Consider the following 22,800-nt stretch of genomic DNA (forward strand, 5'->3'; position numbering starts at 1 on the left):
GGGTGCATACAGATGTAGGGCTCACAGCAGCAATGACTCCTCAAGTCCTTGAGGAGATGCTTTTCCCTCCTCGTCCCATGGGAAAAGGCGATGCTCAAGGCTAATCTCACCTAAACGACGGTGTCATGGCTGGTCAACGTCACGCCTTAGCGTGTGACATAGATCACACTCCCCCCATCCCTTGAGGCACCCGGGACTCCACAGCCTTGAGGCACAGCTAATTAAACCCTCAGCGGTGGCAGGGGAGCTGGCTGGGTGCCAACCCACCTGGGCATAATGACACACACAGCTGGTTGACACAAACCAGAGAGCAGCGATCATACGATCTGCCCTCTCTGAGTCACAGCAGCTCTTCTGAAGAAATTTTCACGGTTGCCCTAGTGGTCTCCATCCCCTGAGGCCAATGTTGAAACGAGACACTTAATGTATGTATTCATCCATACATCATGTCATTGTAAAAAGCAGTGGTAGTGTTGAAGTGTGGGTGTTGGTTTATTTGGCTACCATCATGGTGATGAATTGGATGTCAGGTTGATTTGTGATCCTGTCTGCTGCATCTTCTGATTATATTTGCTTCGGATTTTGAAACAGCCGAGCAACAGAAAAGGACAGCAGTTTGTAAGTGTTTTGCCTTGTTTTCTCATTAGACTACAGCATGGTCGTCATTGCTAGGAAACTTTGTTTCATTGTCTGTGTTTTTTACCGTGGTAAATACATGCTGAAGTGGCATTTGTTCTCTCGTTTGCCTATTGCGGGACTCCCAAGTTTCAGTCTGCTAAATGGTGAGGTGTAGCCAAAGCCAGTAAAAGTACTTAATTAGCTGTTTTGGAAGCCCTTGTTTGTAAGTGTTTTGACATGTAACTCATCCCGCCTCACATTTGTGGTTTGTAGTGCTATTACTTTTCAAAGTTTATGATTTTCATGTGGAAGATCATAAAAGACGCAAAAAACCCTTTGGCCTTAACACTGTCTCTGCGGGGCATTCCAGTACCGAAGTTGAAGAGTCTTGTCACATAGACATTGGGCTAGCTAGCAACAAAAACACTACCCTAGCAACCACCTAGCAAGCATTCAAAACACCCCAGCAACCATCCAGAACACCCTAGCAATGCCTTAGCAACCATCTGGAACACCCTAGCAACACCTTAGTAACCATTTAGAACACCCTATCAACTGCTTACCAACATCCAGAACATTATATGGGGAAGTTGTGGCCTAGTGGTTAGAGAGTTTGTCTCGGTCCAGTAATACCATGACTGAGGTGCCCTTGAGCAAGGGACCGAACCCTGAGTATGACTCAGTATGAAGTATGAATTCTGAGTATGGGTAACCATACTTGGCTGTATGTCATCTTCGCTTTTTTACGTCACTTATAGAATCCACCTAGCAATGTAACTCAATAACAGTGCTCTATCAACATTTAGCAACACCCTAGTAACCATCTAGAACATCCTAGCATCCACCTTGCAGAGGGACAGTGTGAAGATAAGTTACAAATCACTTATGAAATGTTGAAAGAAACACTGTCTAAATTTCAACGAGCTGTGAAATTTGCTAGGACAAGCTACTTTGCAAATGTTATTGGAAAAAATCACCAAAATCCCAGAGTTCTTCTTTTCAAAGATTTACTCTGTTTTGAACCCTAAATTAAAGGTGTCTGCCGATACATCTGTTGAATTTTGAGAAAGATTTATACAGTTCTTTGTTTGTCGAATATCAGAAGTTTGAAATCATATACAGCAATCTACACGTGTGCCTTTGACTGTACCAAAAACCCCTGACATGCTTTCTGAATTTTAGCTTATCTCAATATCCATTATTCTGACATCTCTGTTAAGGCAAATCATTGAAACGGCCAGTCCATGTATAGTTTCTGTAATAAATAAAAGTTTTATTTCAGGGATCGCCCCCTTACTGTTTACACGCTGTAGTTGAGTCCTTACTGAAAAAATTAATATTTGATAAGAGTGTTCTCAGCATTTCTGGCCAAGATTTTAGAGAAAAGTGTTCTTATTCAACTGGAGTCATTCCTTGATGAAAATTATATTTGTGAAGTATTTCAGTCAGGTTTTAAGTAGCATGATAGCACAGAAACATAATTATTAAATCAATTTTTTGGCAATCAATCAAGGTAATATGACTGCAATTTTGCTTTTAGATCTCAGAGCAGCATTTGACACAATTGACCATCATATTCTCATCTTACTACTTAATACGTGTGCTGGCATCTCTGGAAATGCCTTAAGTTGGTTTAGATCCTATTTGTTAAATAGAAGTTTCTCTGTTGGTATGGGTGAGTGTACATCAGTTTCATCACATTTATCATGAGGTAAACCTCAAGGGTCTGTATTAGCACCGCTTCTCTTCTCTCTCTATATGCTCCCATTAGGTTTCGTTTCTGCAAAAATACAGTGTGTCCTTTAACTGCTACGCAGACGATATACAATAGTATGTACCATTTAAGTCAAATGATTCCACTGCCATGGAAATAGCAGTCGAGTCTGAATGATGTCGAGATTATTTTCGGTCCCTCTGAACTTGATAACACAGTTCAAATTAAGCTGGGTCCCCTGAGCCCCTTTAGGAAACATCAAGTAAAAAATTTGGGGATAGAGCACTAAAATTCAACAAGCATATAAATGAACTGAGGATGATCTCTAAGATTAAGCCTTTTTTATCCCAGAAATATTTGGAAAAAGTTATTCATGCATTTGTCATCTCAAGATTAGATTACTGCAATCGGCTATATTATGTTTCTAAAAATAAAGTTTTAGACAGACTGCAGATGGTCCAAAATGCGGCTGCTAGAATGCTCACAGGCACTTGTAAATTAGATCATACTGTACTACCCCGGTGTTAAAATCATTGCATTGGTTGCCTGTTTCTTTTAGGATTAATTGCAAAATGTTATTATATGGCACAGCTCCATCTTATATTGCTGATCTATTTCAGGAACAAAAGCCAATAAGATCCCTACGATCTCAGTCACAGAATCTTCTAGTTGTTCCCAGGTCTAAAATGAAATCTAGAGGGGATCACACTTTTGCGGTGGCTGCCCCTAAATTATGGAACAGCCTGCCGTTATATATTAGGGACGTATGGACTCAGTTTAAAAGTAAATTGAAAACATTCAATCATAGATGAGTGCAAAGGTTGCTAGTACCATATGCCTCTTCTGGTCCTAGTTAAGATGTATTTTGATTGTCTTTTTAAGGTTTCTTTCTATTACTTTTATAATTATATGGATGTGAACCCTTTTTAAAAGTTGTCTTCTGCTCATTGTGTAACTGTCAATGTTGTTGTTTTATTCAGTGCATTATAAATACATTTGAATTTGGATTTTATATATAACAGTACCGGAGCAACCATATTTTAACAACACCCTTGAAACCATCTAGAGCATCCTAACAAATGCATAGCAACACCCTAGCAACTATCTAGAATGCTCTATCAACCAACTGTACAGAAATGCCCTAGCATAATTTTAGAACAGCCTAGCATCATGGTGGCTGGTTTTGTACCACTCACATTTTTTACTGAAATGCAAAAATGTCATTTAATTATACACTGCACAGTCCAAGAAACAGAAAATGGAAATTTGCTGCTCAGACACACTCATAATCTGTCAGCAGCTGTGAGGGAACGTGTGTTTCTTTGTGCCCCACAGTTCATTACATTTTAGAGGCCTTAAGACTCTGATGTGTGCAGTGGTGGCTGGTGCTTATCCAGAGTGGAGAAGCACAGATGTCGCTTATCAGTTGAATTTATTTTCTCCCAAAAGCTGCTTCGCAAACTGCTGCTAAACAGTTCATATTGAAAATCATTGACCAGACTCACAACTGCAGTATTTACAAATGTTGGCAGGCAAGAGACAAGATTACGAATGGCAGGCTAAATGTTACGAGAGCTAACAGCATCTGTATCTCCAAGGGGTCTGTGTAAGACTGAATGCCAGCTGTTTTTATTTTTTATTTTCAATGATGGCATAAGCTGAAATACACAACAGCACTCTTGTTAGTGGGTGCTTTATGTAATTTTACTAAAGCACAAAAATACCATAACATGTCTGCAGATATTTAGTAAGCATGCTAAGTTCACAATACATGTTTCTCTGAAAAACAATACTACAGCCAGTCATTCAACTTTGAAATGTGTGTTCTGTGTCGGAATGTCTGTTTTTATTTTTATCTGTGTGATTCCAACTGCCAATTTCCACAGTAGTATTTTGACACCCTTGGATGCCAGTTGGCAGAAAACACAGCGTTTTGCAGCCATGGAAGCAAACAAACTGGTTCAGAGATTGCAGATTCTACCTAAAGACCCACAGCATCCATCTAAAAAAACAAGGAATATTAAAACATTAAATCAGCTCATCAACATGGATTGTTGCCTTCCATTGACAACTGTGCCCATTCCTGTTGTGTGTCCTCAATCTGGCAACTTGAATGATGATTGAATCTGAGGAAAACTTAGAAAAAACTTAGGGCGTTAGAAAAAACTCTCTCCAATATTTTAAATTAGGAAAATGTTTAGGACTGCAGTACCAATTTCAACTACTAATTGTCAATATTAAATAGTGCAACTTTAAATATTTGTACGGTTTAATTTTTTATGAATCTTTCTACCTGTCTAGTCTTAAAGCAATTACTGCATGCAATCAGCCTGTTTATTCCCTAAAAACAATCCTAGTGAACTCAATGAACATCTCAGATCAATATCTCAGTGTGGTGGGAACGTCGTCTACCATCTCTGCCCAGAGCGCCTCTGCTTCCTGCTCTTATCAGCATCAGTCTGCCACAGAGGCCTCCATCCACTCTGCGGTCCAGAAACCGAGAGATTTGAGAGGAAGAGCAAAGAGGAGGGGAAGAAGTGCCCTCAGGATCAATACGCACATGAGCACTGGAGGAAAGACATGGTGTGAGCGGAGATGTAAACCATATGGTACTATTAAACCCTACACCAGTCACTTACACGAGTCTGCTCTCTCCCCTGCGTCCTCCTCGACACGCTCATGCATGGCTGCCTTCCTAATCACCACTCCTTGCCCCGCCCTCCTGCCCTGTCCCGCACAGAGCCTCCGTCCTTCAGGACATGTTAAGCCTGAGATTTCATGCTTCCGCAATCCACGCTGCAGGTGCCCACCGAACATATTTAACCCTGCCTTTTTCCCCAGTAACGTCTCTCCCCTGATTGAGGAAGCAGTAATACCGCTATTGTGAAGGCCCTGGCGATTCCCTTGTTAAGAAAGCTGTGAAATCCTTCGTGCTTTCTGCTTACAGGATGCACACACTCACACGTGAAATGGCAATACACAGCAGGTGATCATAGAGTGAGCTGTGAAGCTCTGCAGGGTGGGAATAAAGTAGATAAATGAGATGTTAAAGGAGAAGGAGAGACGTGAAGAACGAGAGAAGAGGGGAGATGGAGTGGAGGGAGGCGCTGCCCACCTCCTGACTGCCATCTGCACATTCATTAACCTGCATGCCACAACACACTGCTGTGATGGGATGGGCCAATCAAAATCCTGTGTGTGTGTGTGTGAGAGAGAGAGAGAGAGAAAGCGAAAGTGTTTGTCTCTGTTCATCTTCCATTTCTGTTATTAAGATTGTAGAAAAACAAAGAAAGACCGTGTTTTTAGAACTTTGCATGATGCAAGAGGTGCTTGGAAATTGTTATGATTTGTTAAAGTGCCAAAATGTATTTTCTTTCTTTTCTTTCATAATTATTTTTGTTTGTGTGTGTTGGTAGAGATGTTTGTGCTAAGCAAGTGGGCAAGGCAAAGAAGACATCAGAGAGGTCTTTGGCCCCTGATGCCCTTCACATGCACAGCTCCACGGGGCCAGAACAAGGCCACATCAAAGGGCTTCAAAGGGCCTCTGAAGCAAACACCTATTAATAACATATTGTAACCCTGGTAACAGGCTTTTTATCACAGTCACTTAAACATTTTTATATGTATCGTGTATGTGATTTTGTATTTACAAAATATTTGTCTTGTCAGTTTAATTCAGACAGCCTTTGTAAAAAAAAAAAAAAGTCTTGCACATTAAATATTGGTTGAGCCCATTCTCACATTAAAATAAGGTGGACGTTTTGTTTAACACTTGGCAGCAAACTGTTTTTATCGAGGTCTTTCTCGAAGTGGCACAGCAGAAATGGACTGCATTCAAATCCCAGGACATTTTGTGGCATCTGAGACATTTGTGCACTAGACAGTAGCCTTTTTTAAAACTTCAAATTTCAAAGGATAAAATGATCTCTATTATTTTTTTATTATTATTACCTGGTAACCATCCTTGTTACATGATCAGGAGCTGGATGGAGAGAATGGTCCTATAGCACCCACACTCACTGTAATGATCACATCAGAGCTTGACAAGGATTGATTCTGACTGTAATTTGTTCCGCACTGCCATCTCGATATGGCCTGTCCTTATCCAGAGAGTGACTCAATGGGTGATTTTGCAACCAAGATGATTTAAATCATATAATTCATAGACTAGAATGCTACCGGTTCAGTGCTGAAGGGTGTCTTTTCTCTTTATCAGTCTGCTCTCTTACGCAATCCCACAGACAGTCTGCCTGTTCCTCCTCCCGCTCTCATCAGCTCGGAGATCTCGACAGACTTGGCCAGCAATCAGGCCAGCTGTAATGAATTTATACTCCGCAATGGGTTTCATTCCTTTTGGGATCCAGATCTGATAGTGCTGCTTGGTGCAAACGGTGCAAGTTTTCCGGCCCTTTGCAATTGTAGCTTGTCAAATTGTATGACCCCAGTGTGATCTTGGATAAAAGCCTTGGCAAACTGTGCCACATCAGCGGCGTTTGTATCAGGCTGTAGCCTATGCAAAGGGAAAATTCACCCACAAGTAAAAGTCTGTTTTCATTTACTTATCCTCATGTTGTTCCAGATTTTAATGGGGTTTTTTGTTGTTGTTGTTGTTTTTTGTACCATACAGATTTTCACTTTTTGGATGAAAAAAAAATTTAATTCACTTTGTGTTCTGCAGAAGAAATAAAGTCATACAGGTTTAGAACAGATTTTTTTTTTGGTGACAGTAAGCATTATGAATGAGGTTCTGAGCTTTTCCCTTTATTTGCTGATGCTACTTTGTGTGTGATGTCTGCTCTCTGCTGAAGATTTCATGATGAATTAATGGTGCCAAGATCACTGCACCATTCAGATCCACTTGCAGGAACAGTTTTTTTTCATTAACCTATTTGACGGGCTTGTTTGCGACATCATCTCTTAGCTGGATGTGAGCACAAGCTATATTTGTGTTTTATTGGCCCTAAAAATGATTATAGAGAAGAATCTTCTTACACAACGTGCTCACATTGAGTATTAAACCCTGTAGCACAGTTTCTCTTTCTCTCAACCCTAATATGAAGTTGTGTGTTGAAGCTCACACCCCCAAAATGGTTCTGTGTGAAAGAGAGGCTGATTTGAAGCGTGGGTCGATAGCGCTGGCACCGCACAGACCTACTGAGCCAGATAACTCAGCCACAAACAGCTCTTCATTACTCTCATAAGACTTGAGTCTCTGTGAGAATTAAATGTGTCATTTGGCCGATATGAGAGGCAGGTGCTGAAGCCCGATCTGAGGGATTGGATCAATGTGACGGGCTGCAGGTGGTCCGTCATTACCGCACAACTCCAAATGAGCTGATTTAGTTTTTTTTTTAGATTCGTCTTTGAGAGAAATTGTTAGATAATTTATGCAATGCTGTAGGAGTGAAATACTGTGGGGTCTGAAAGTCTGAGACCACATTGAGAATCAGTTTATTTTTAATCTTTATAAAACAGATTTATTTGGAAAAATAATAAAATTAATCCCAAAAAACAACATGGTATAACATATATACAATGTGTTTGTTTATTTTTATGTAGCTGGAAATATTTGTATTAATTTATTTATTTCATTTCTTTATAAATTAAGAGAAAGAAAGAACTTTTCAACCTGGGCCCGGTTCCCCAATAACGCTCACTCTTAGCGCGCAAAGAAGACCTTAAAAGATATATCTTACCAAAGTTGTTTTTGTTCCTAAGTGTGTTCCCCCGAAGTGTCCCCTAGGAAGCTTCTTAACACGCTGCCTCTTACGACCGACGTTACAATGGTGCTGTCCCGAGTGAAGGTGCTGAATTAGTTGGCATCGATTGCTCAGGAATCGATTTTCCACTTCAGGCGAAGGTGCAATACAGCGTTAAGAAAGACAACAAGTTCTATGCAAATGAAACATTCCTCAAATTATTACAGTAACATTTATTATAACATAGTTTAAGTTATCAGTAAAATATAGACTATAAATTAAATTATCAAATGGCCAGTAATATGGTCAAATGATATGTTGTGACGGTTAGTCGAACCGGGTATCCCTCGCTAATCATCCACCCTCCTTATCCCGTTGTGCCACTTGTGCCGATTCTTGACATGGGTTTAACAACTTATATAATGACTTGCCACTTTTATATTAATGGTAAGGTACTTTACAATCAGAATTGATTGGCAAGCAGCTGCAGTTACTTCCGTTTAATATTGATTGCCATTTAATGTTTTCAATAAAAAGCAACCTATCTACAATGAACAGAGAGAGAGAGAGAGAGTTAGATACAGAATATGCTGGGGAAGCAATGTGAAAAAAAGGAACTTCGTCAGAGGAACTTGAAGTTTTGCTGGACCTTGCCACCAGGTCCCACGACCTCGATGAAGCTTTCTGTAGAAAAAAAAAAAAAAAACCTTAGCTCTGCAAGCAGCTGGATTTCAGGGCTTAAAGGAAAATTCCACCACGTTAACCTGGCAAGCGCAGGTCTGAGAAGGTCCAGCAGCTCCATAATGAGTTATGGATAATTTTCCATAATTCTTTTTAATATAGCCACGTAAGGCAAAATGTCAATAGGGCTTAAGTTTTGCAGTATAAAAAAATGACATTGACTAAACGGCTAACGTCTAAACTAGAGGGCCTTGATTCAATACAAGGCCACGTTGAATCACTGCCATAGTTGGTCGCTTACTGGACATCACCATGCTTAACCATTTATAGATCTTAGCCATTTAGAGCCAAATTGTTTGCCAGACTTTAATTATCAAAAGTGATTGCCAATTTATACGCTTTAATTACTTTACAAAATAGCCTTAGCTAATTACCACCATATTAGTTCTGATACCACATAAAGTCAACTTCATAAATAGGCATGTATCCATTACGAACATATTTTATTATGAGTCTTAAAATGTCCATAACATAAAATCATTGTTGAGCCACAACATTGTCAACATACCATAGTTTGACTTGTACTGAGCTGTGCCGATTTCTAAAGACTGCTGCACTGTGGGGCCGACTAGCGTCTGGAGCTCAAACAACGCTAAGAGAGAGCTTACGAATGGTCCAGACCAACCTTACGAAAGTGTGACTTACAGAAGGTATACTTAGCGTACGGACGTGTTGGGAATCGTGCCATAAGGTTAAGACAGAGGTTAAGGAATAGGTTAAGAACTTTAATAGTTTATTTTGAAATTATTTGGATGGATAAATAAATTAAACAAGCAAGACAAAATGGATGCACCAAATACTACATGCTAGTTAATATTAATATATGTCAGTGTTAATTAATATGTCAGGTTAATACACACACACACACATACATATATATGAACTTTAATAGTTTATGCATAAATCTGATATTTTCTATTATTTAAACCCGAAAATAATAAGGAATATAGCAACAACTAAAAGGGGGATGCACAAAATACTTAGACATTCTGGATTTCATGTTAATTCCATCTTTTCTTCTTCATTGGTATGCAGATCTTATATTTTGTTATATAAAATATTTACTAAATAATGCAATAGTAGCAACAGAATTAAAGTGATCTCAGATGTTGTCAGGAGTTTTAAGTTCATATCAGAAGGGCTGTGTGTACAGACATGTGCCTTCATTACTAGAGATACAGAACATTTTCTCAGTATGTAAATGCTTTGAAACTCAACCTCTCTAGCGCCCCTGATGGCTGACGACCGCCTGCGGTGCGGGCCTGTGGCACCAGCCTGCCGACTGACACAGTTTCCAGTCTGAGCAGCTGAGACCCGATAACAAACCAGCTCTGACCATCTGACAGTAAGACAGCCTGCCTTGCAGTCGGATGGAACCGAGCCCCCCTCTTTCTTTTTCAACTTCACCCTCTGACACCCTGCCAGCCCACAGCCTGGAGAGCGTCCAGCAGAGTCAGGCGGGCATCAGTACCCCCTGCACTCACCCACATATACGCCAATGCACACTCTTTCACACCTGCAAAAACCTGACAGGTACATGCACGCATACACATTTAGGACATATGCCAGAGATCTGAAGTCACATGGTACGGGCAGCAGCGTTACCAACATGAATGCAAATGAAGTGTGAGTGAAAGGAAAGAGTGTAAAACGAGAAGACATTTCGTCATATTTATAATTGCATGTGTGGAGCGTGACTGTGGGATAATTTCATTGGCTGTCTGTGTAGTTCGATGTATCATAAGAATGCTAGGAGAGACCCGTTATCAATGTTGAGCAGAATATTCCAACAGACTGGGAACTGAGCTGCTCGTTTATATCCATGGAAACAAATTAAGTTCCATTCGATTAATCATTAAGTCATTTGTCAGGCTAAGATCTCCCTGTCTGTATTTTTCTCTCATTCTCCCATTCTCTTTCTTGTTCACACACACCGAGTAGATGAATTTAAAACTCAATTTTCAAAATCTTACTGCAAAAACACAGTCTGTTCCTCTTCATTATGTTCTACAACATCACATTTCTGTCTTCTTAGTCCGGGATTTACTGGATTCATTAGAATGCCAAAAAAAATGGTCCTTCCAAAAGAATATCCCTTTGCCTGTTCTTTTTAGTAAAAGAGGCAGTCTGTTGGCCTCTCATCTCATCTAAAATGGGCCGATAGGAGGGAGGAATGGCTGGCGCTCAGAGAAATGTGCATGGGCTGTCCTATTTGAACATGCTTCCAAATGCAACAGAGCAAGAAGCCAAGCATGTACCCTCTTTTATTTTTTATCTTCTAGTTTCTCTGAACTTAGTGCAAAGTTTTTGGCTCAAATGGCCACCTACAACCACGGTTATCCAATTTGGCAGTAAGCTGAGCTAGGGAACAGAAACTAAGAGTCGTCCACATCCTGACAATGTGCAGTAGGCAGAAAAGGGCAGTTTGATGTGGTAGTGCATCAATAGTCCTGAACCCAGTACATTTCACCGGCACATAATTCAGCCAACTAGGATATCAGAAGCATGTGCCATCCCATGACATCCAGGAGTTACAGTCATTTGACTGCATTAAGGAGCATTGATAGTTTATATAATTTACAGTGATGGATTTCCTTTGATCACATTTAGCAGTCTTTACCTGCTTGAGGACCATGTCAGGTGACCTGGCCCTGAAGACGGCAAGCAAGCATCACATTGTCTGCTCATGTCATGACAGCTGTTGACATGATAATTGTGAGGTGTGGATGTATAGGGGAACAAAGAAAACAGAGCAACCAGATATCATACAGTTATAGTATACATTTATTTTAGTTAAGATATTCAGAGGACCTTTGTGGGCCCCCCTAAAAATAAGTGATATTTAAATATAGGACTATACTTTATAAAGTGTGTGTCAAGTAAGTAAAAAGTATAAAACACATTGTGACTTGATTTATATGGTTCCATCTCCCTCAAAACATTATTTGGGAAATATTAATTATTGACCAGTGACCTTATCAGTCTTCCCCATGAATGCTGTAGCAGCCCATCTGCACTTTCTATAGTCTGCATAACAGCGCAGTACACATCACAACACAGGCCTCTCATAGAAACCGAGCCTCCAAGGACTCAATTACTGCTCTCTCAGCTAGCAATGACAGAAATATGATGTGCGTGTGTGTGTGCGCATGTTTGCATTGCCAAAGACAAAAAAAAGAGAAAAAGCATGAGTTTTGTCTCACTGCTAGAAGTATAGCTTTTTTAAATAATCAAGTTTCGGTTTAACTTTCATAAAACTACATTTACATTTAAATTCAACCCCTGAAGGATCAGCCTATCAAGATCTTGAAAGCAGCCTATATGCGCATAATAATCAACAAATTTGTTATTACAACGAGGAACATTCTGTATCTTGTACAAAATTAACAACATCAAAAGATATCACGTTCACTAAGAGCTTTATAATCATGTTTAATTAATGTTAACGCAGGGGTAATATCCTGGACGGGATGTGCACCTCAATGAAGCCAATGGAGCTGAGGAAAACAAGAGACAATGAGGTTCGGATGATCCCGGGAAAGATTAAGTGAATGTGCCACAAGTGGGACTTTACCGTGAGGATTAGATCAGTCAGTGTTTGAAGTGTGCTGGCAGTTTGTTTAATGTGAAGTGTACTGGGTCAGTTCAGACCTCAGATGCAGTGGATTACTGCCGCCCATTTTGAACTAACCATTTCACTGATAGGTTCAAAGAGTACTTCAATAAATTTCACTGAAATGGTGGTCAGGATTTTTTTTCTTAGTAAGTACTGTATATGGATGTTTCTTCAGCTACAGCCACTTTCAATCCCAGGGCCTTTTTTCTTTTTGTTATGTGATGGTTATGTCGAAATGTCTTATCATGACTTTTATCTCTTTTCACTTCTACTTTTCTAATGCATTTTATGTAGGGGTTAATTCAGTATAACTGGGACATTTCTCCCAGTTATCTCAATTGCAAAAAGCAAGGATGCAAGGATGCATAAAATGCTAGCTACTGTATGAACTAAGCCGTACATGCTATGCTTTTTGAAACAAGTCAGCCATTTCATTTCAGAAATGTTTCAAATATGATTTTCACCATGGTCATTTCCATCACAGAAAAGCAGCATGAGATTTGATATATGGTTGAAATATTCATGATTTGAATGGACATTTGGACATTTTTAGACAACAAATGAGAGTATAGAGATGATTTTTAATATTGTTTTTCATTTTCTAATCAGTCCACAGTGCCAAAAGTGCCCACAGTTGAACAAACACCTATCTACTTTTTTCTGTAACCTTATGACCACAGCACAGAAAGGTGCGTGTGGCTCCAGTAATCACGAGGGCAGCAGAGTGCACCATGATGAACAGCAGCTGTCTTCCATCACTCACAGTTTGCCATGCCTGCCCTCACTGAGGAAAAAAACTGCAGTCTTAATGAGTTATCAGGACTGATGCCTAATCGTGTGCGGGACCTCGCAGTGTCCTTGACTCAACAAGGATGTATAGACGACCCGAGTCACAAATCTTGATTGTCCCTCAGAAAAGAAAACAAACTGTAAGCGTTATGGCGAGTGTGTGAGTGCACGCAAGCGTTTGTGTGTCCGTGACTGTAACACTGAGAGCACATCTGTGTGAATACCTCAGTATAATCCCAGTAGTCACCCGATTCAAATGTTTGCCCATGCGTGAGCTCTAATAACGTTTGACAGTGAGCACTCGAACCCCATTTATGAAAGTTGTTATTCACAAATTAGTTGCATGTTCACAAGTGAGTGTGTTTGAGTAGGGTGAAGGGTATGCTGTACAGCAGTCACATGATGGCAACATAGCCCAAGTCATTTGCATCGGAGACTCGCGGAGAGCAAGCAGATGGGAGCTGTGATTAAAACGGAGATATTCCAGAACATTAGATTAAAGAATGATGTCAATAAGAAACAATTTAGGCTGCAATAACAAAGGCAATCTGAAACACAGCACTGCACATTCTCAATTGCATATTTAAATGCATGTGATATTCGGGGTTAGATTTCTCGTCTAATGATGCATTTAGCCCGTAATGAATCAGCGATGGCAGCTCCCAGGCTCAGCCACAGGGACTGCAGCAGGGCTACTTTGAAGTCACTGCATTTGAAGTGGAGTTTAGAGGGGTGGACTCTAAAAATAAGCACACACCAGAGGGAGACAGATCTGCAGAGCCTCAGCATGCAGCTGAAGTTTCATCCCCAAACTGGAGCAGGTAGCTGAAACCTGGAGAAGCCACACAGAGATGCTCTTGCCTTCAGTCAGTAAACAGAAAAATTTACTTTTGCAGGTCATGGAAGTGTATTTTGTATTATTTTAATATGTACATATATATATATATATATATATATATATATATATATATATATATATATATATATATATATATATATATATGAAATATATATGAAATATGATGATTTAAAATAAATCTATGCCTATATCTATATCTATAGTTCATATATATATAGATATTTGCAGGTGGCAGCCTATGACGTAACAAATAGTGCGGCCAAGAGTATAAAAGAACACCTGTGAAATACCTCATCCTCTTTCTCGTCTTCAGGAGACCGTTTGTTTGTACATGATTTAGGAGCACACACGTTTACCTCCTGAGGGAGCAGAATGCTTGCATTGAAAACATTTCTCAATAAAAGCTCTGTTCGCACAGTCCCTATTCTCAAGGAATGTGGGACTGCTTTTTTGGACGGAATTCTGTCTACTCTACGAGCAAGCTGGATGCACTAGTTATGATGCATTCATGAGACTCACTACAAGAGACAGACAGGAACTTCTTCCTTTCTGCTCTCTCCTGAGGGATAGTAGTAAGTATTAGCAAAAGCAAATATGGCTCTCAAAGGGGTTTAAAGCACTCATAGTAAGTCATTTATGTCTGTTCTCATATGATTCTTTTTAGAGTGTTGAAATCTGTCATTTGATCTAGCATGTTTAAGGTTAACTGTGCGAGTTTCATGATGTGGTCTCAGTAATTGGTTCCACCCAGGCTTGACTTTCTCTTAAGGGATGAGAGTTGAGCACCTGCACCCTGCAGTCGGGTCCCATGACCGCTCCCCTCGTTTTAGGGAGTCGTCATGCTGAGCCCTCTGCTCCTAGAGCTCAGCCATCTACTTTATCCTCCTCTCGCTACAGAGAGTTATAGTATCTTCAATGAGGACTACGTTTGCTAGTGATCTCCACTAGGACAGTAAAACGATAGGAGGCCTAACTACACCCCACACACCCCACAGAGCCTGCAGATAGAGTCCTCATGCTGAGGCCTCCGCTCCTAGAGCTCGGCCATCTATTGCGAGCGTTGTCAGGCCTCCTCTCACTACAGAGTGCTATCTTGATTGAGGACTGCACTTATAGAGCTCAGCTAGGTGGTAGGATAGTATGCTAGGTTGTTGGGCTCTCTGGGAGCCTCCTTGGCTACTGAACTGTGTATGGAGTGTTGCTGGGCTGCCTCTAATTTAAGAGGTGTTGTATTTAGGCCCTCACTCTGCAGGACTTTGCCGACCAAGAAGTGGATGACGTATTTCACAAGTGCTCTTTTATACTCCCAGCCACGCCAGTTGTGACGTCAGAGGCTTCCACTTGCCAATGTCAAGTTCATTGTTGTGTTTAGACTCATGACGAAGGCATTTACCCTAGCGCCCCTCTATGGGACCCTGTGTCTCATTCCCCTTTTCAGGGAACCATAGTTACATGCGAAACCTAAAAGAAAAAAATACGAAAAAGAAAGCTGTTTAAGAAAAAATCATATAGACCCCAAACCATATATATATATATATATAGACTTTCAGATGTGCCCTCCACCTTAGCAGCTCACAAGTCAAATGAGCAGGGAAAAACTACAGGTGACGAGAAGCTTCAGTAGAACGAATTAGAAGAGATGCTATTGGGCCATACTGTATGTCAGTAAAAAACAATTTTCCTGTCCTGTCAGCCGTTATACTGTGCTCATTGTGCGTGCTCTTCAATTGCACACACAAATGCAGGATACACTGTAGCCTGTACCATTTCATATCAAAGTGTGAAAGAAACTACGAGAATGACATGTGGTGATTATGTCATCAGTTATGTCATGAAGTTACTTAAGTCACCAAACAGGCAATTAAATGTGCCTTAAATCTGTGCATGCATGTAAGTATTTGTTATAGGAGTTACATATAAGAAAATGTCTCTTAAATGTTTTTCAAAACTGTCCTGCACTATCTCCCCCATCTAACACACAACTTGTCAGCTCATTATAGAGACTTTAAGACCTGAAGTGTGTCAGAAAAGGTAAAGAGTGGTGAGAAAATACAGTACATGCCAGATCCACGTCATGTTCAGCAGCTGGAGTTCTTAAAGCAGCCAAAATAACCTGATAAACAGATGATGTGATGTCTGTTAATCAAAGAACAAAAAAGAGGAAATCAATAACTTTTCTAGCCTTACGGATTCATCTGTATTTAATTTAGATTTTTGTGTTTGATAACTTTATTCAATTTCTGTGTATTATCTACTTGCTGAAGGGCATAGGTAAATATGATATTTATTATAATGGGTTCATGTAAAGATCATTTTAAGTTCACGTAAATTATAAGTTGTTGTTTTTTTAAATCTAATAAATGCTAAAATTGACAGCTGACAATTATTGTGTAATTTTGTCTGGCTATAGTCAATGGTTAAATATATTACATTCTTATTTCAGTTAATATTCCACATTGTGCCACTTTAGACAGCCTGAATAAATAGTTTTGAGTCCCTCATGTGACATCAGCAGGGTCCTCCTGTCATTTTTCATTCATTTTTCATAATGTATTATGTTGCAGTTCTGGCCACCTGGCAAGTAACTCTGTGTTATCCACGGACCAAAGCCAAATTTTACAAGGTGTGTTGGCGAGTGTTGGCTTTGAACCGGTGCTAAACCTTGTTCCTTGATGTGTGTTATGGCTTTTTGCTGGGGGTCAGTGAAGAATCTCTCCAGCTGACCTTAAGATTAGATGGCTCAATAATTGACTTAACTTCTTGCTAAACAACTCTCAGCTCCATTAAACAATATCTGCCTCTCCATAGTACATTTAAGCAGTGGCATGCAGGCGCCAAGAGATCATACGATGTAATGTAAAAGGATTACTACAGATAAGAGATTGCGGTCACAAGAAGCCATGTCAGAGAGAAACAGATGTACAGGAGGGTGACTGACCCATCCAAATGACTATTATAACTTTCATTTCACTTAGTTCGAAATCAAAGGTCTTAGAAAGAGGCTGGATAATAGAAATCTCATTCATGCTGTACTCAACTCTCAATTAAATAAAATAGATGCTCATGGACGCAAACTACCCTGAAGTCTCTGACTCTTTCTTTTTCTTTCTGTCACTCTTCCTGGCACTTTAGGTTGATTCTCCACAATGTGTGCAAACCTGCAGCTGTGTACTAATACACACTTAATGGCTGTCTGTTTCCAGTTCTCAGTAGCCATATGGTTCATTCCAGTCTATGTGTGATATAATTCTCTCTTGTCAGCTGTGTCCCTCTTGTCTCTGTCTCTCCACAGACACTCTGTCAGTCACACATCCTTCCAGCTTCCACTGAACAATTACATTAGACGCCTAATGCAGTGAAAAATAACTGAGCGCCCAGCACTCTCTTTAAGCCCAACCCACCGACTGTTGCCTGGCAACACCACACAGCTCCATTAGCTTAAGCTATGATGAAAGTCGAGGTCTTGTTGTTGTGCAGTTTGAAATAAGCATTTCTTAAGCAAGTTTTATCATTTTAGTTGTGGGTTTCTGAGGCCACATGGAACACTTGAATTCTTAACAGAAGCAATTTTGTGTAGGGAAATATATTTCATTACTTTGTTCTATTTCTTTTGTTGCTATTGTAAAAGCATCTTTACATCACATCACCAATTTTCCCATAAACGTAGTAAACTACTAAGGGCCCTATTTTAACGATCTGAAACGCAAGTGTCAAAGCGCGAAGCGCAAGTAAGTTTGTGGGCGGGTCTCGGCGCTGTTGCTATTTTCCCGGCGGGATAAATGGCTCTTGCGCCCGGCGCAAATCTAAAGTGGGTTGGTCTGAAGTAGCTTCATTATTCATAGGTGTGGTTTGGGCGTAACGTGAAATAAACCAATCGGAGCGTCATCCAACATTCCCTTTAAAAGCAGGTGCGCAAGTTCCATTATGGCTTGCTATTATTATGGCGTATTTACCAGGCGCACGCCAGGAGCGGTTCACAGCCGAGGAGACTGATGTTCTTGTAAGAGCAGTGAAAGACAGAGAAGTTGTGTTGTATGGGGATGGGAGAAACCCACCCAAAATAGCGTCGGTTAAACAGGCGTGGGAGGAAATAGCAACAATTGTTTCATCGATTTTTTTTTTCCTGGTTCTTGACGGACAAACAAATTTGTCAGATGTCCTTATATACATATATGTCTTGCCACTATCGGGCAAACAGGTCTGATCCTTAATTACTACAATTAGCCTGAATAATTTGTAAGCAAGATTTCACAATGATTTCCGTCATCTCATGTGTTAATATTTTTTTAGTGTAACAATTTATGATTTGCAAAAATAACTGTTGCATCTGTGTAGATTACATGAGCAAAGTGTATGCGCGTTGTGCACGCTCTACATTATGGTCAAGCTTGCGCCCTTAAAATAGCATAATGAACAACGCGCAACGCGCCACTGACTTTAGACTAGGTTTTTTCTGGTCAGTGGCGCAATTGTTTAATGGAACAGCAAAATAGCACCAGGGATTGTTTGCGCCGGAACACGCCTCCTTTTTTGCGCTGAACCGCCCAGGGAGCGCAAGTTCATTCACTAGTTTAGCGACGTGCTTCTGTGGAGGGAAAAGCGCGCTTTGCGCAGGTGCAAAATAGGAATGACGCATGCGTCGGTGTACAAAGTCAATTGCGCTGGGTGCAAGATAGGGCCCTAAGACTTCAAGAGGTCTGTAATCAGCTTTTCCTCTTTGATCTGTTCTCTGGCTGACTTCAGAAATGGTCTGACAGTTTGACTTCTAGGAATTTTAAGGGAAACAGGTCAATTTAGCTCAAAGGGAATCATTTAAGATTTTAAAGGGAATTTGAACAGAATCACTGTTTCACGGCTGTTCACGGAGACGCGCCTGCGGTTCAGTGAACGAGCCGTTTAACATCAAATCTGCGCTGGATACTAATATCCAAACTATAGTGAAACCACTATCAATTAGCACAGTAACAAGATCGGCAGTTTAAGACATTAACTTGTAAGCACAAAACACAAGATGCTTCTCTTTTCAATATGAATAAGGCTTTATTGGATAAATCTAAGACATATAAACTAATCTAACACATAAACGCACGCACACATACATTCACACAAGTTGCAGGGAGGTCGAAAGTTAAGGAAAGATGAGTTTAAGAGAATGGAAATATGGAATCCCAAGTTAACAGCAATACGTTAAATTGCATAAACATGAACAACCATCAATCACGTAATTAGCGCTCGCATTGAGTTCCTCAATGAGGTTAAAATTATATTAGATACACCAGTAAAGGTCACAGTCTGGAGGTAAAGTTACTTGCATCTCCTGTGAAGAAGGAGCCTCGGTGAAAGGGCTATCCCGAGGTCGTTGATTGGCTGGAAGTTCAGTCTCTGAAGTGACGTCTTGGGAAGCCCGTGGTTGTTGGGCGTTGGCTGAAAGTGCAGAGTCGTGTTCGCTGGTTGAAGTTGAATGGACGTTACAAAACTTAACTCAGAACACGAAACTCTCAAACGGAAAAGAAAAGAAATAAAGTTTGACGAGACTAGGTTGTGTTCCTTCTCATAGTAGCAGCAGGCAGGCACGCTGGAACCGCGCTCAAAGAACAATGATGACTACCGCATGGCTAGATGCTACAAGCTAAAGCTAGGTAGCAAAGCTACAAGCTAAAAGCTAAGAGCAGGCATGACTGATAGCACGAGCAATGCTAGAACTAAAAGCCGACATGGCTAATAGCAGCAGCTAGACTAGAACTAAAAGCAAACTAAAAGCCGACATGGCTAATAGCAGCAGGCAGACTAAAAGCAAGGCATGACTAAAAGCAAGGCATGACTAAAAGCGAAATTACATCGTGTCCAAAGTATTTAAAACTTCCTGTTGGCCACCCCTCAAATGTTGCCTTGACCAATCAGATATGTTCTTGAGTCTTGGGTATCATAAATCATTTGTTTATCTTACCAAGCATGTGGTTCTTGCCTCACAGGGTCTAATTTTGGACATGATTCCTATAACATGATTATGATATATTTTACAAATAAATGATTGTCAGGGCAATATCAAGCAAGAAAATTCAATCACACACATATCAAACACGACTATGTACCCTTCAGCTATACCATAGTCATTTAAAGAAAACATACACGATAAGTGATTATAACATGATAGTCAAATGTGTGGGTTACACGTAAATGAATATGGAGTTAAGCAATAGAATGATTCATTCATAAGTCTTTTTTGAGTTCATTCTGGTCCATATATAATGTATAAAAAAGGGTTTCTTTGCCATTCTCTGGCAAAGGACTTTTCTGTGAAGACAAAGGTTTAAAGCCCTTCCCCCTTAGGAATTTCAGTCTGGTTTCACTGGCTGGGGGGGGGGGGGGGGGGGAGTCAATGCAAGTATTTAACTTGATCTCCTGGGTTTACATGTGATGTCCAGCGTCGCATTCCAATCACGAACAATAAATTTGACAATCTCTTCTTCGAATTAAAATTGTCAATAATTGTTCTATTGGTGTTAATGTTGAAAGCTGTTGTGTGAACAAGTTGGTTGGTTGGTTATCTTGCTTGGTTCCTGTGGCACTAGAACTGATTTATGACTTCCTGAGGAATTCAGCTCATGTTTCAATGCACACAGCTCTGATAGACTCTTTAATTTGTCTGGTTTGACTCATTTCTGCTACAGAATCATCGCTTCATGGAATTATATCATTTATAAATAGAGCTTCTTGCATTTGACTGGCCCAGTTTACTCGCGCTGTCACTTTATGAAGATGTCTTCTGAGCAGAGAACTCCTTAATGCCATGCTCGAATCATGCAGATATAGCCACACAAGAGGCAGATGAAAGCCGCGGGTGTTGACTAAACTTGGAAGAATCGGCAAGACCTAGGGATGCGTTTGGAGACTGGATCCCTGTCGATCTTTGTGTCCGGGTTGTTGCATGGCAAGCTTGAGGTTTTCCAAACTGGGGCAGCAGAAAGTGGGTTAGAGCTTGGCTACTTTTAGACTCAGCACATTGAGGTGAACTCAGTCGAGGTCTTCTCTCTTTCACAGGCCTACTTTAAGAGTTCAGTCCTGACCTTCATTGCATATCAAGACTGTAAATATGTTGATCAATATCAAGCAATCAATGCCTGTCCCATAAAGAGTTATTGCTAATCGTTAACACTCAAGTGGTATCCTGTAGTGGTGACTATATTATTTTTACTATCTCTGTGAAAGTCCATTAAGGTTGGTCTCCCATGGGAGATCAAATGATCCCAGTTCCCATAAAGCCCTTAGCTTCACTATTGGTACAGTATTAATTTGCTTCTAAATTTAAATACAAATTTACTTAATAAATTCTTAAAGTCAACCTCAAATCAACCTTTATATTAAAGCATTTAAAGTCAAGGCAAATAAACCCAGGCTCTATATTATTGTTGTTAGTGACAAAGGTGTTTTTAAAGCCAGGATAATTTCTACTCATTGGTTTCCTCACTGTTTCTCCACAGGCGGATCCTCAGGGACGAGACATTGCAATCCGGCCCTTCCTGGAGCACTGCGAGAACACGCACATGACCATTTGGCTAGGGATTGTCTATGCCTACAAAGGCCTCCTTATGGTGAGTGAGAACATTCTAGAGAGCGTCAACATGATCGCCATCTGCTCCCGCCGACAACAGCGTCTGAATATTCTGACGCTTCCTTCTACATTTGGTAAATTATAGAATACCGCACAGTCACTTACATGAAAATGCATTCTCAATATTGGATTCTGAGTCTTTTGTGGTATACCAGGAAATACAAATGCCATGCATATAGCAGACACATTTTGCACTGCACTGCAACACTGTACTGATATTCCTCTTTCTTTTTTCTCTGCAGTTTACTAATGTTCATTACCTACAGACAATATAATAACAGTGTTAATGGACACAAATTAGAATTCTTAGATATTTGTTAGGGAACAATGTTTAAGGCTTTACTTTTACATCCAAAAAAAAAAAAAAGAATATTAATTCTTAGATATGTCAAGCTCTAAATGATTTAACTTTGTGGAAAGTGTTATTTGTGGAATAAATGAATGAATGAATACATACATACATGAGTAACAACCCTGTTATCACAAATGACTCAAATTCATTAAGAACATTCAATTAATGAAATTTGTCTTTATAGCATAAGTACCAGAAGAATATTGGTGGACCTTCAAATATTGTGTTTTTGAAAATGGGTGGTCTTGCAGTCAAAAAAGTTGAGAACGACTGCTGTTAACCTTAACATTGTTCTTTTACTGCCTTTCAAACACTGGTATTTCCTACTAGAAATGCAAATCTAGTAAGCTCACTGACTGGTTTTTTGACTCTTTGTACCCATAAGAGGAGAGCGAGACTGCTCTTTCCTATTAATTTCACTTTAGATTACAGGTAAGGTGCCCCAGAAACTAAAATGTTTCCAGTCAGTTAATTGCCCATAACAGTGACCATTATCTCTGAGTCAAAGGTGGCAACATCCTTCAATAAAACCTGCCCTCTAACTCACTTACTGCTTTGTAGAAATTATTTGTCCGTTTGTTCTTGCAGCAATAGTGGCACGTGGTTCAGTTGACTGGCACGCCATTACCTCTCATCTCTCTTCTCGTCTGTGATAGATTTGGTGGGAGGCAGTGCTGGGAAAGAAGTGATCAATGTTAAATTGAAGCTATAGTATGAGACTAGTCATCAAATCGTAATAGTGGGCAAGTGAAAATGCCATCACATTCACATTCTCATTCTGAGATATGTGACATTTCAAA

At 40.1% G+C, this 22,800-nt stretch overlaps 1 protein-coding gene across 1 annotated transcript in view; it reads left to right on the forward strand.

Moving 5' to 3' along the window:
* LOC127935017 (gamma-aminobutyric acid type B receptor subunit 2-like) overlaps positions 1-22,800 on the forward strand; it is a 177,992-nt gene that overhangs the window by 146,154 nt on the left and 9,038 nt on the right. Inside the window, exon 14 of the mRNA XM_052532601.1 lies at positions 21,518-21,628. Within this exon, the coding sequence (XP_052388561.1) occupies positions 21,518-21,628 (111 nt within the window). The remainder of the gene's footprint in view (positions 1-21,517; positions 21,629-22,800) is intronic.

The sequence above is a fragment of the Carassius gibelio genome, chromosome A19 (genome assembly GCF_023724105.1).
Source record: "Carassius gibelio isolate Cgi1373 ecotype wild population from Czech Republic chromosome A19, carGib1.2-hapl.c, whole genome shotgun sequence".
In the NCBI taxonomy this organism is placed as follows: domain Eukaryota; kingdom Metazoa; phylum Chordata; class Actinopteri; order Cypriniformes; family Cyprinidae; genus Carassius; species Carassius gibelio.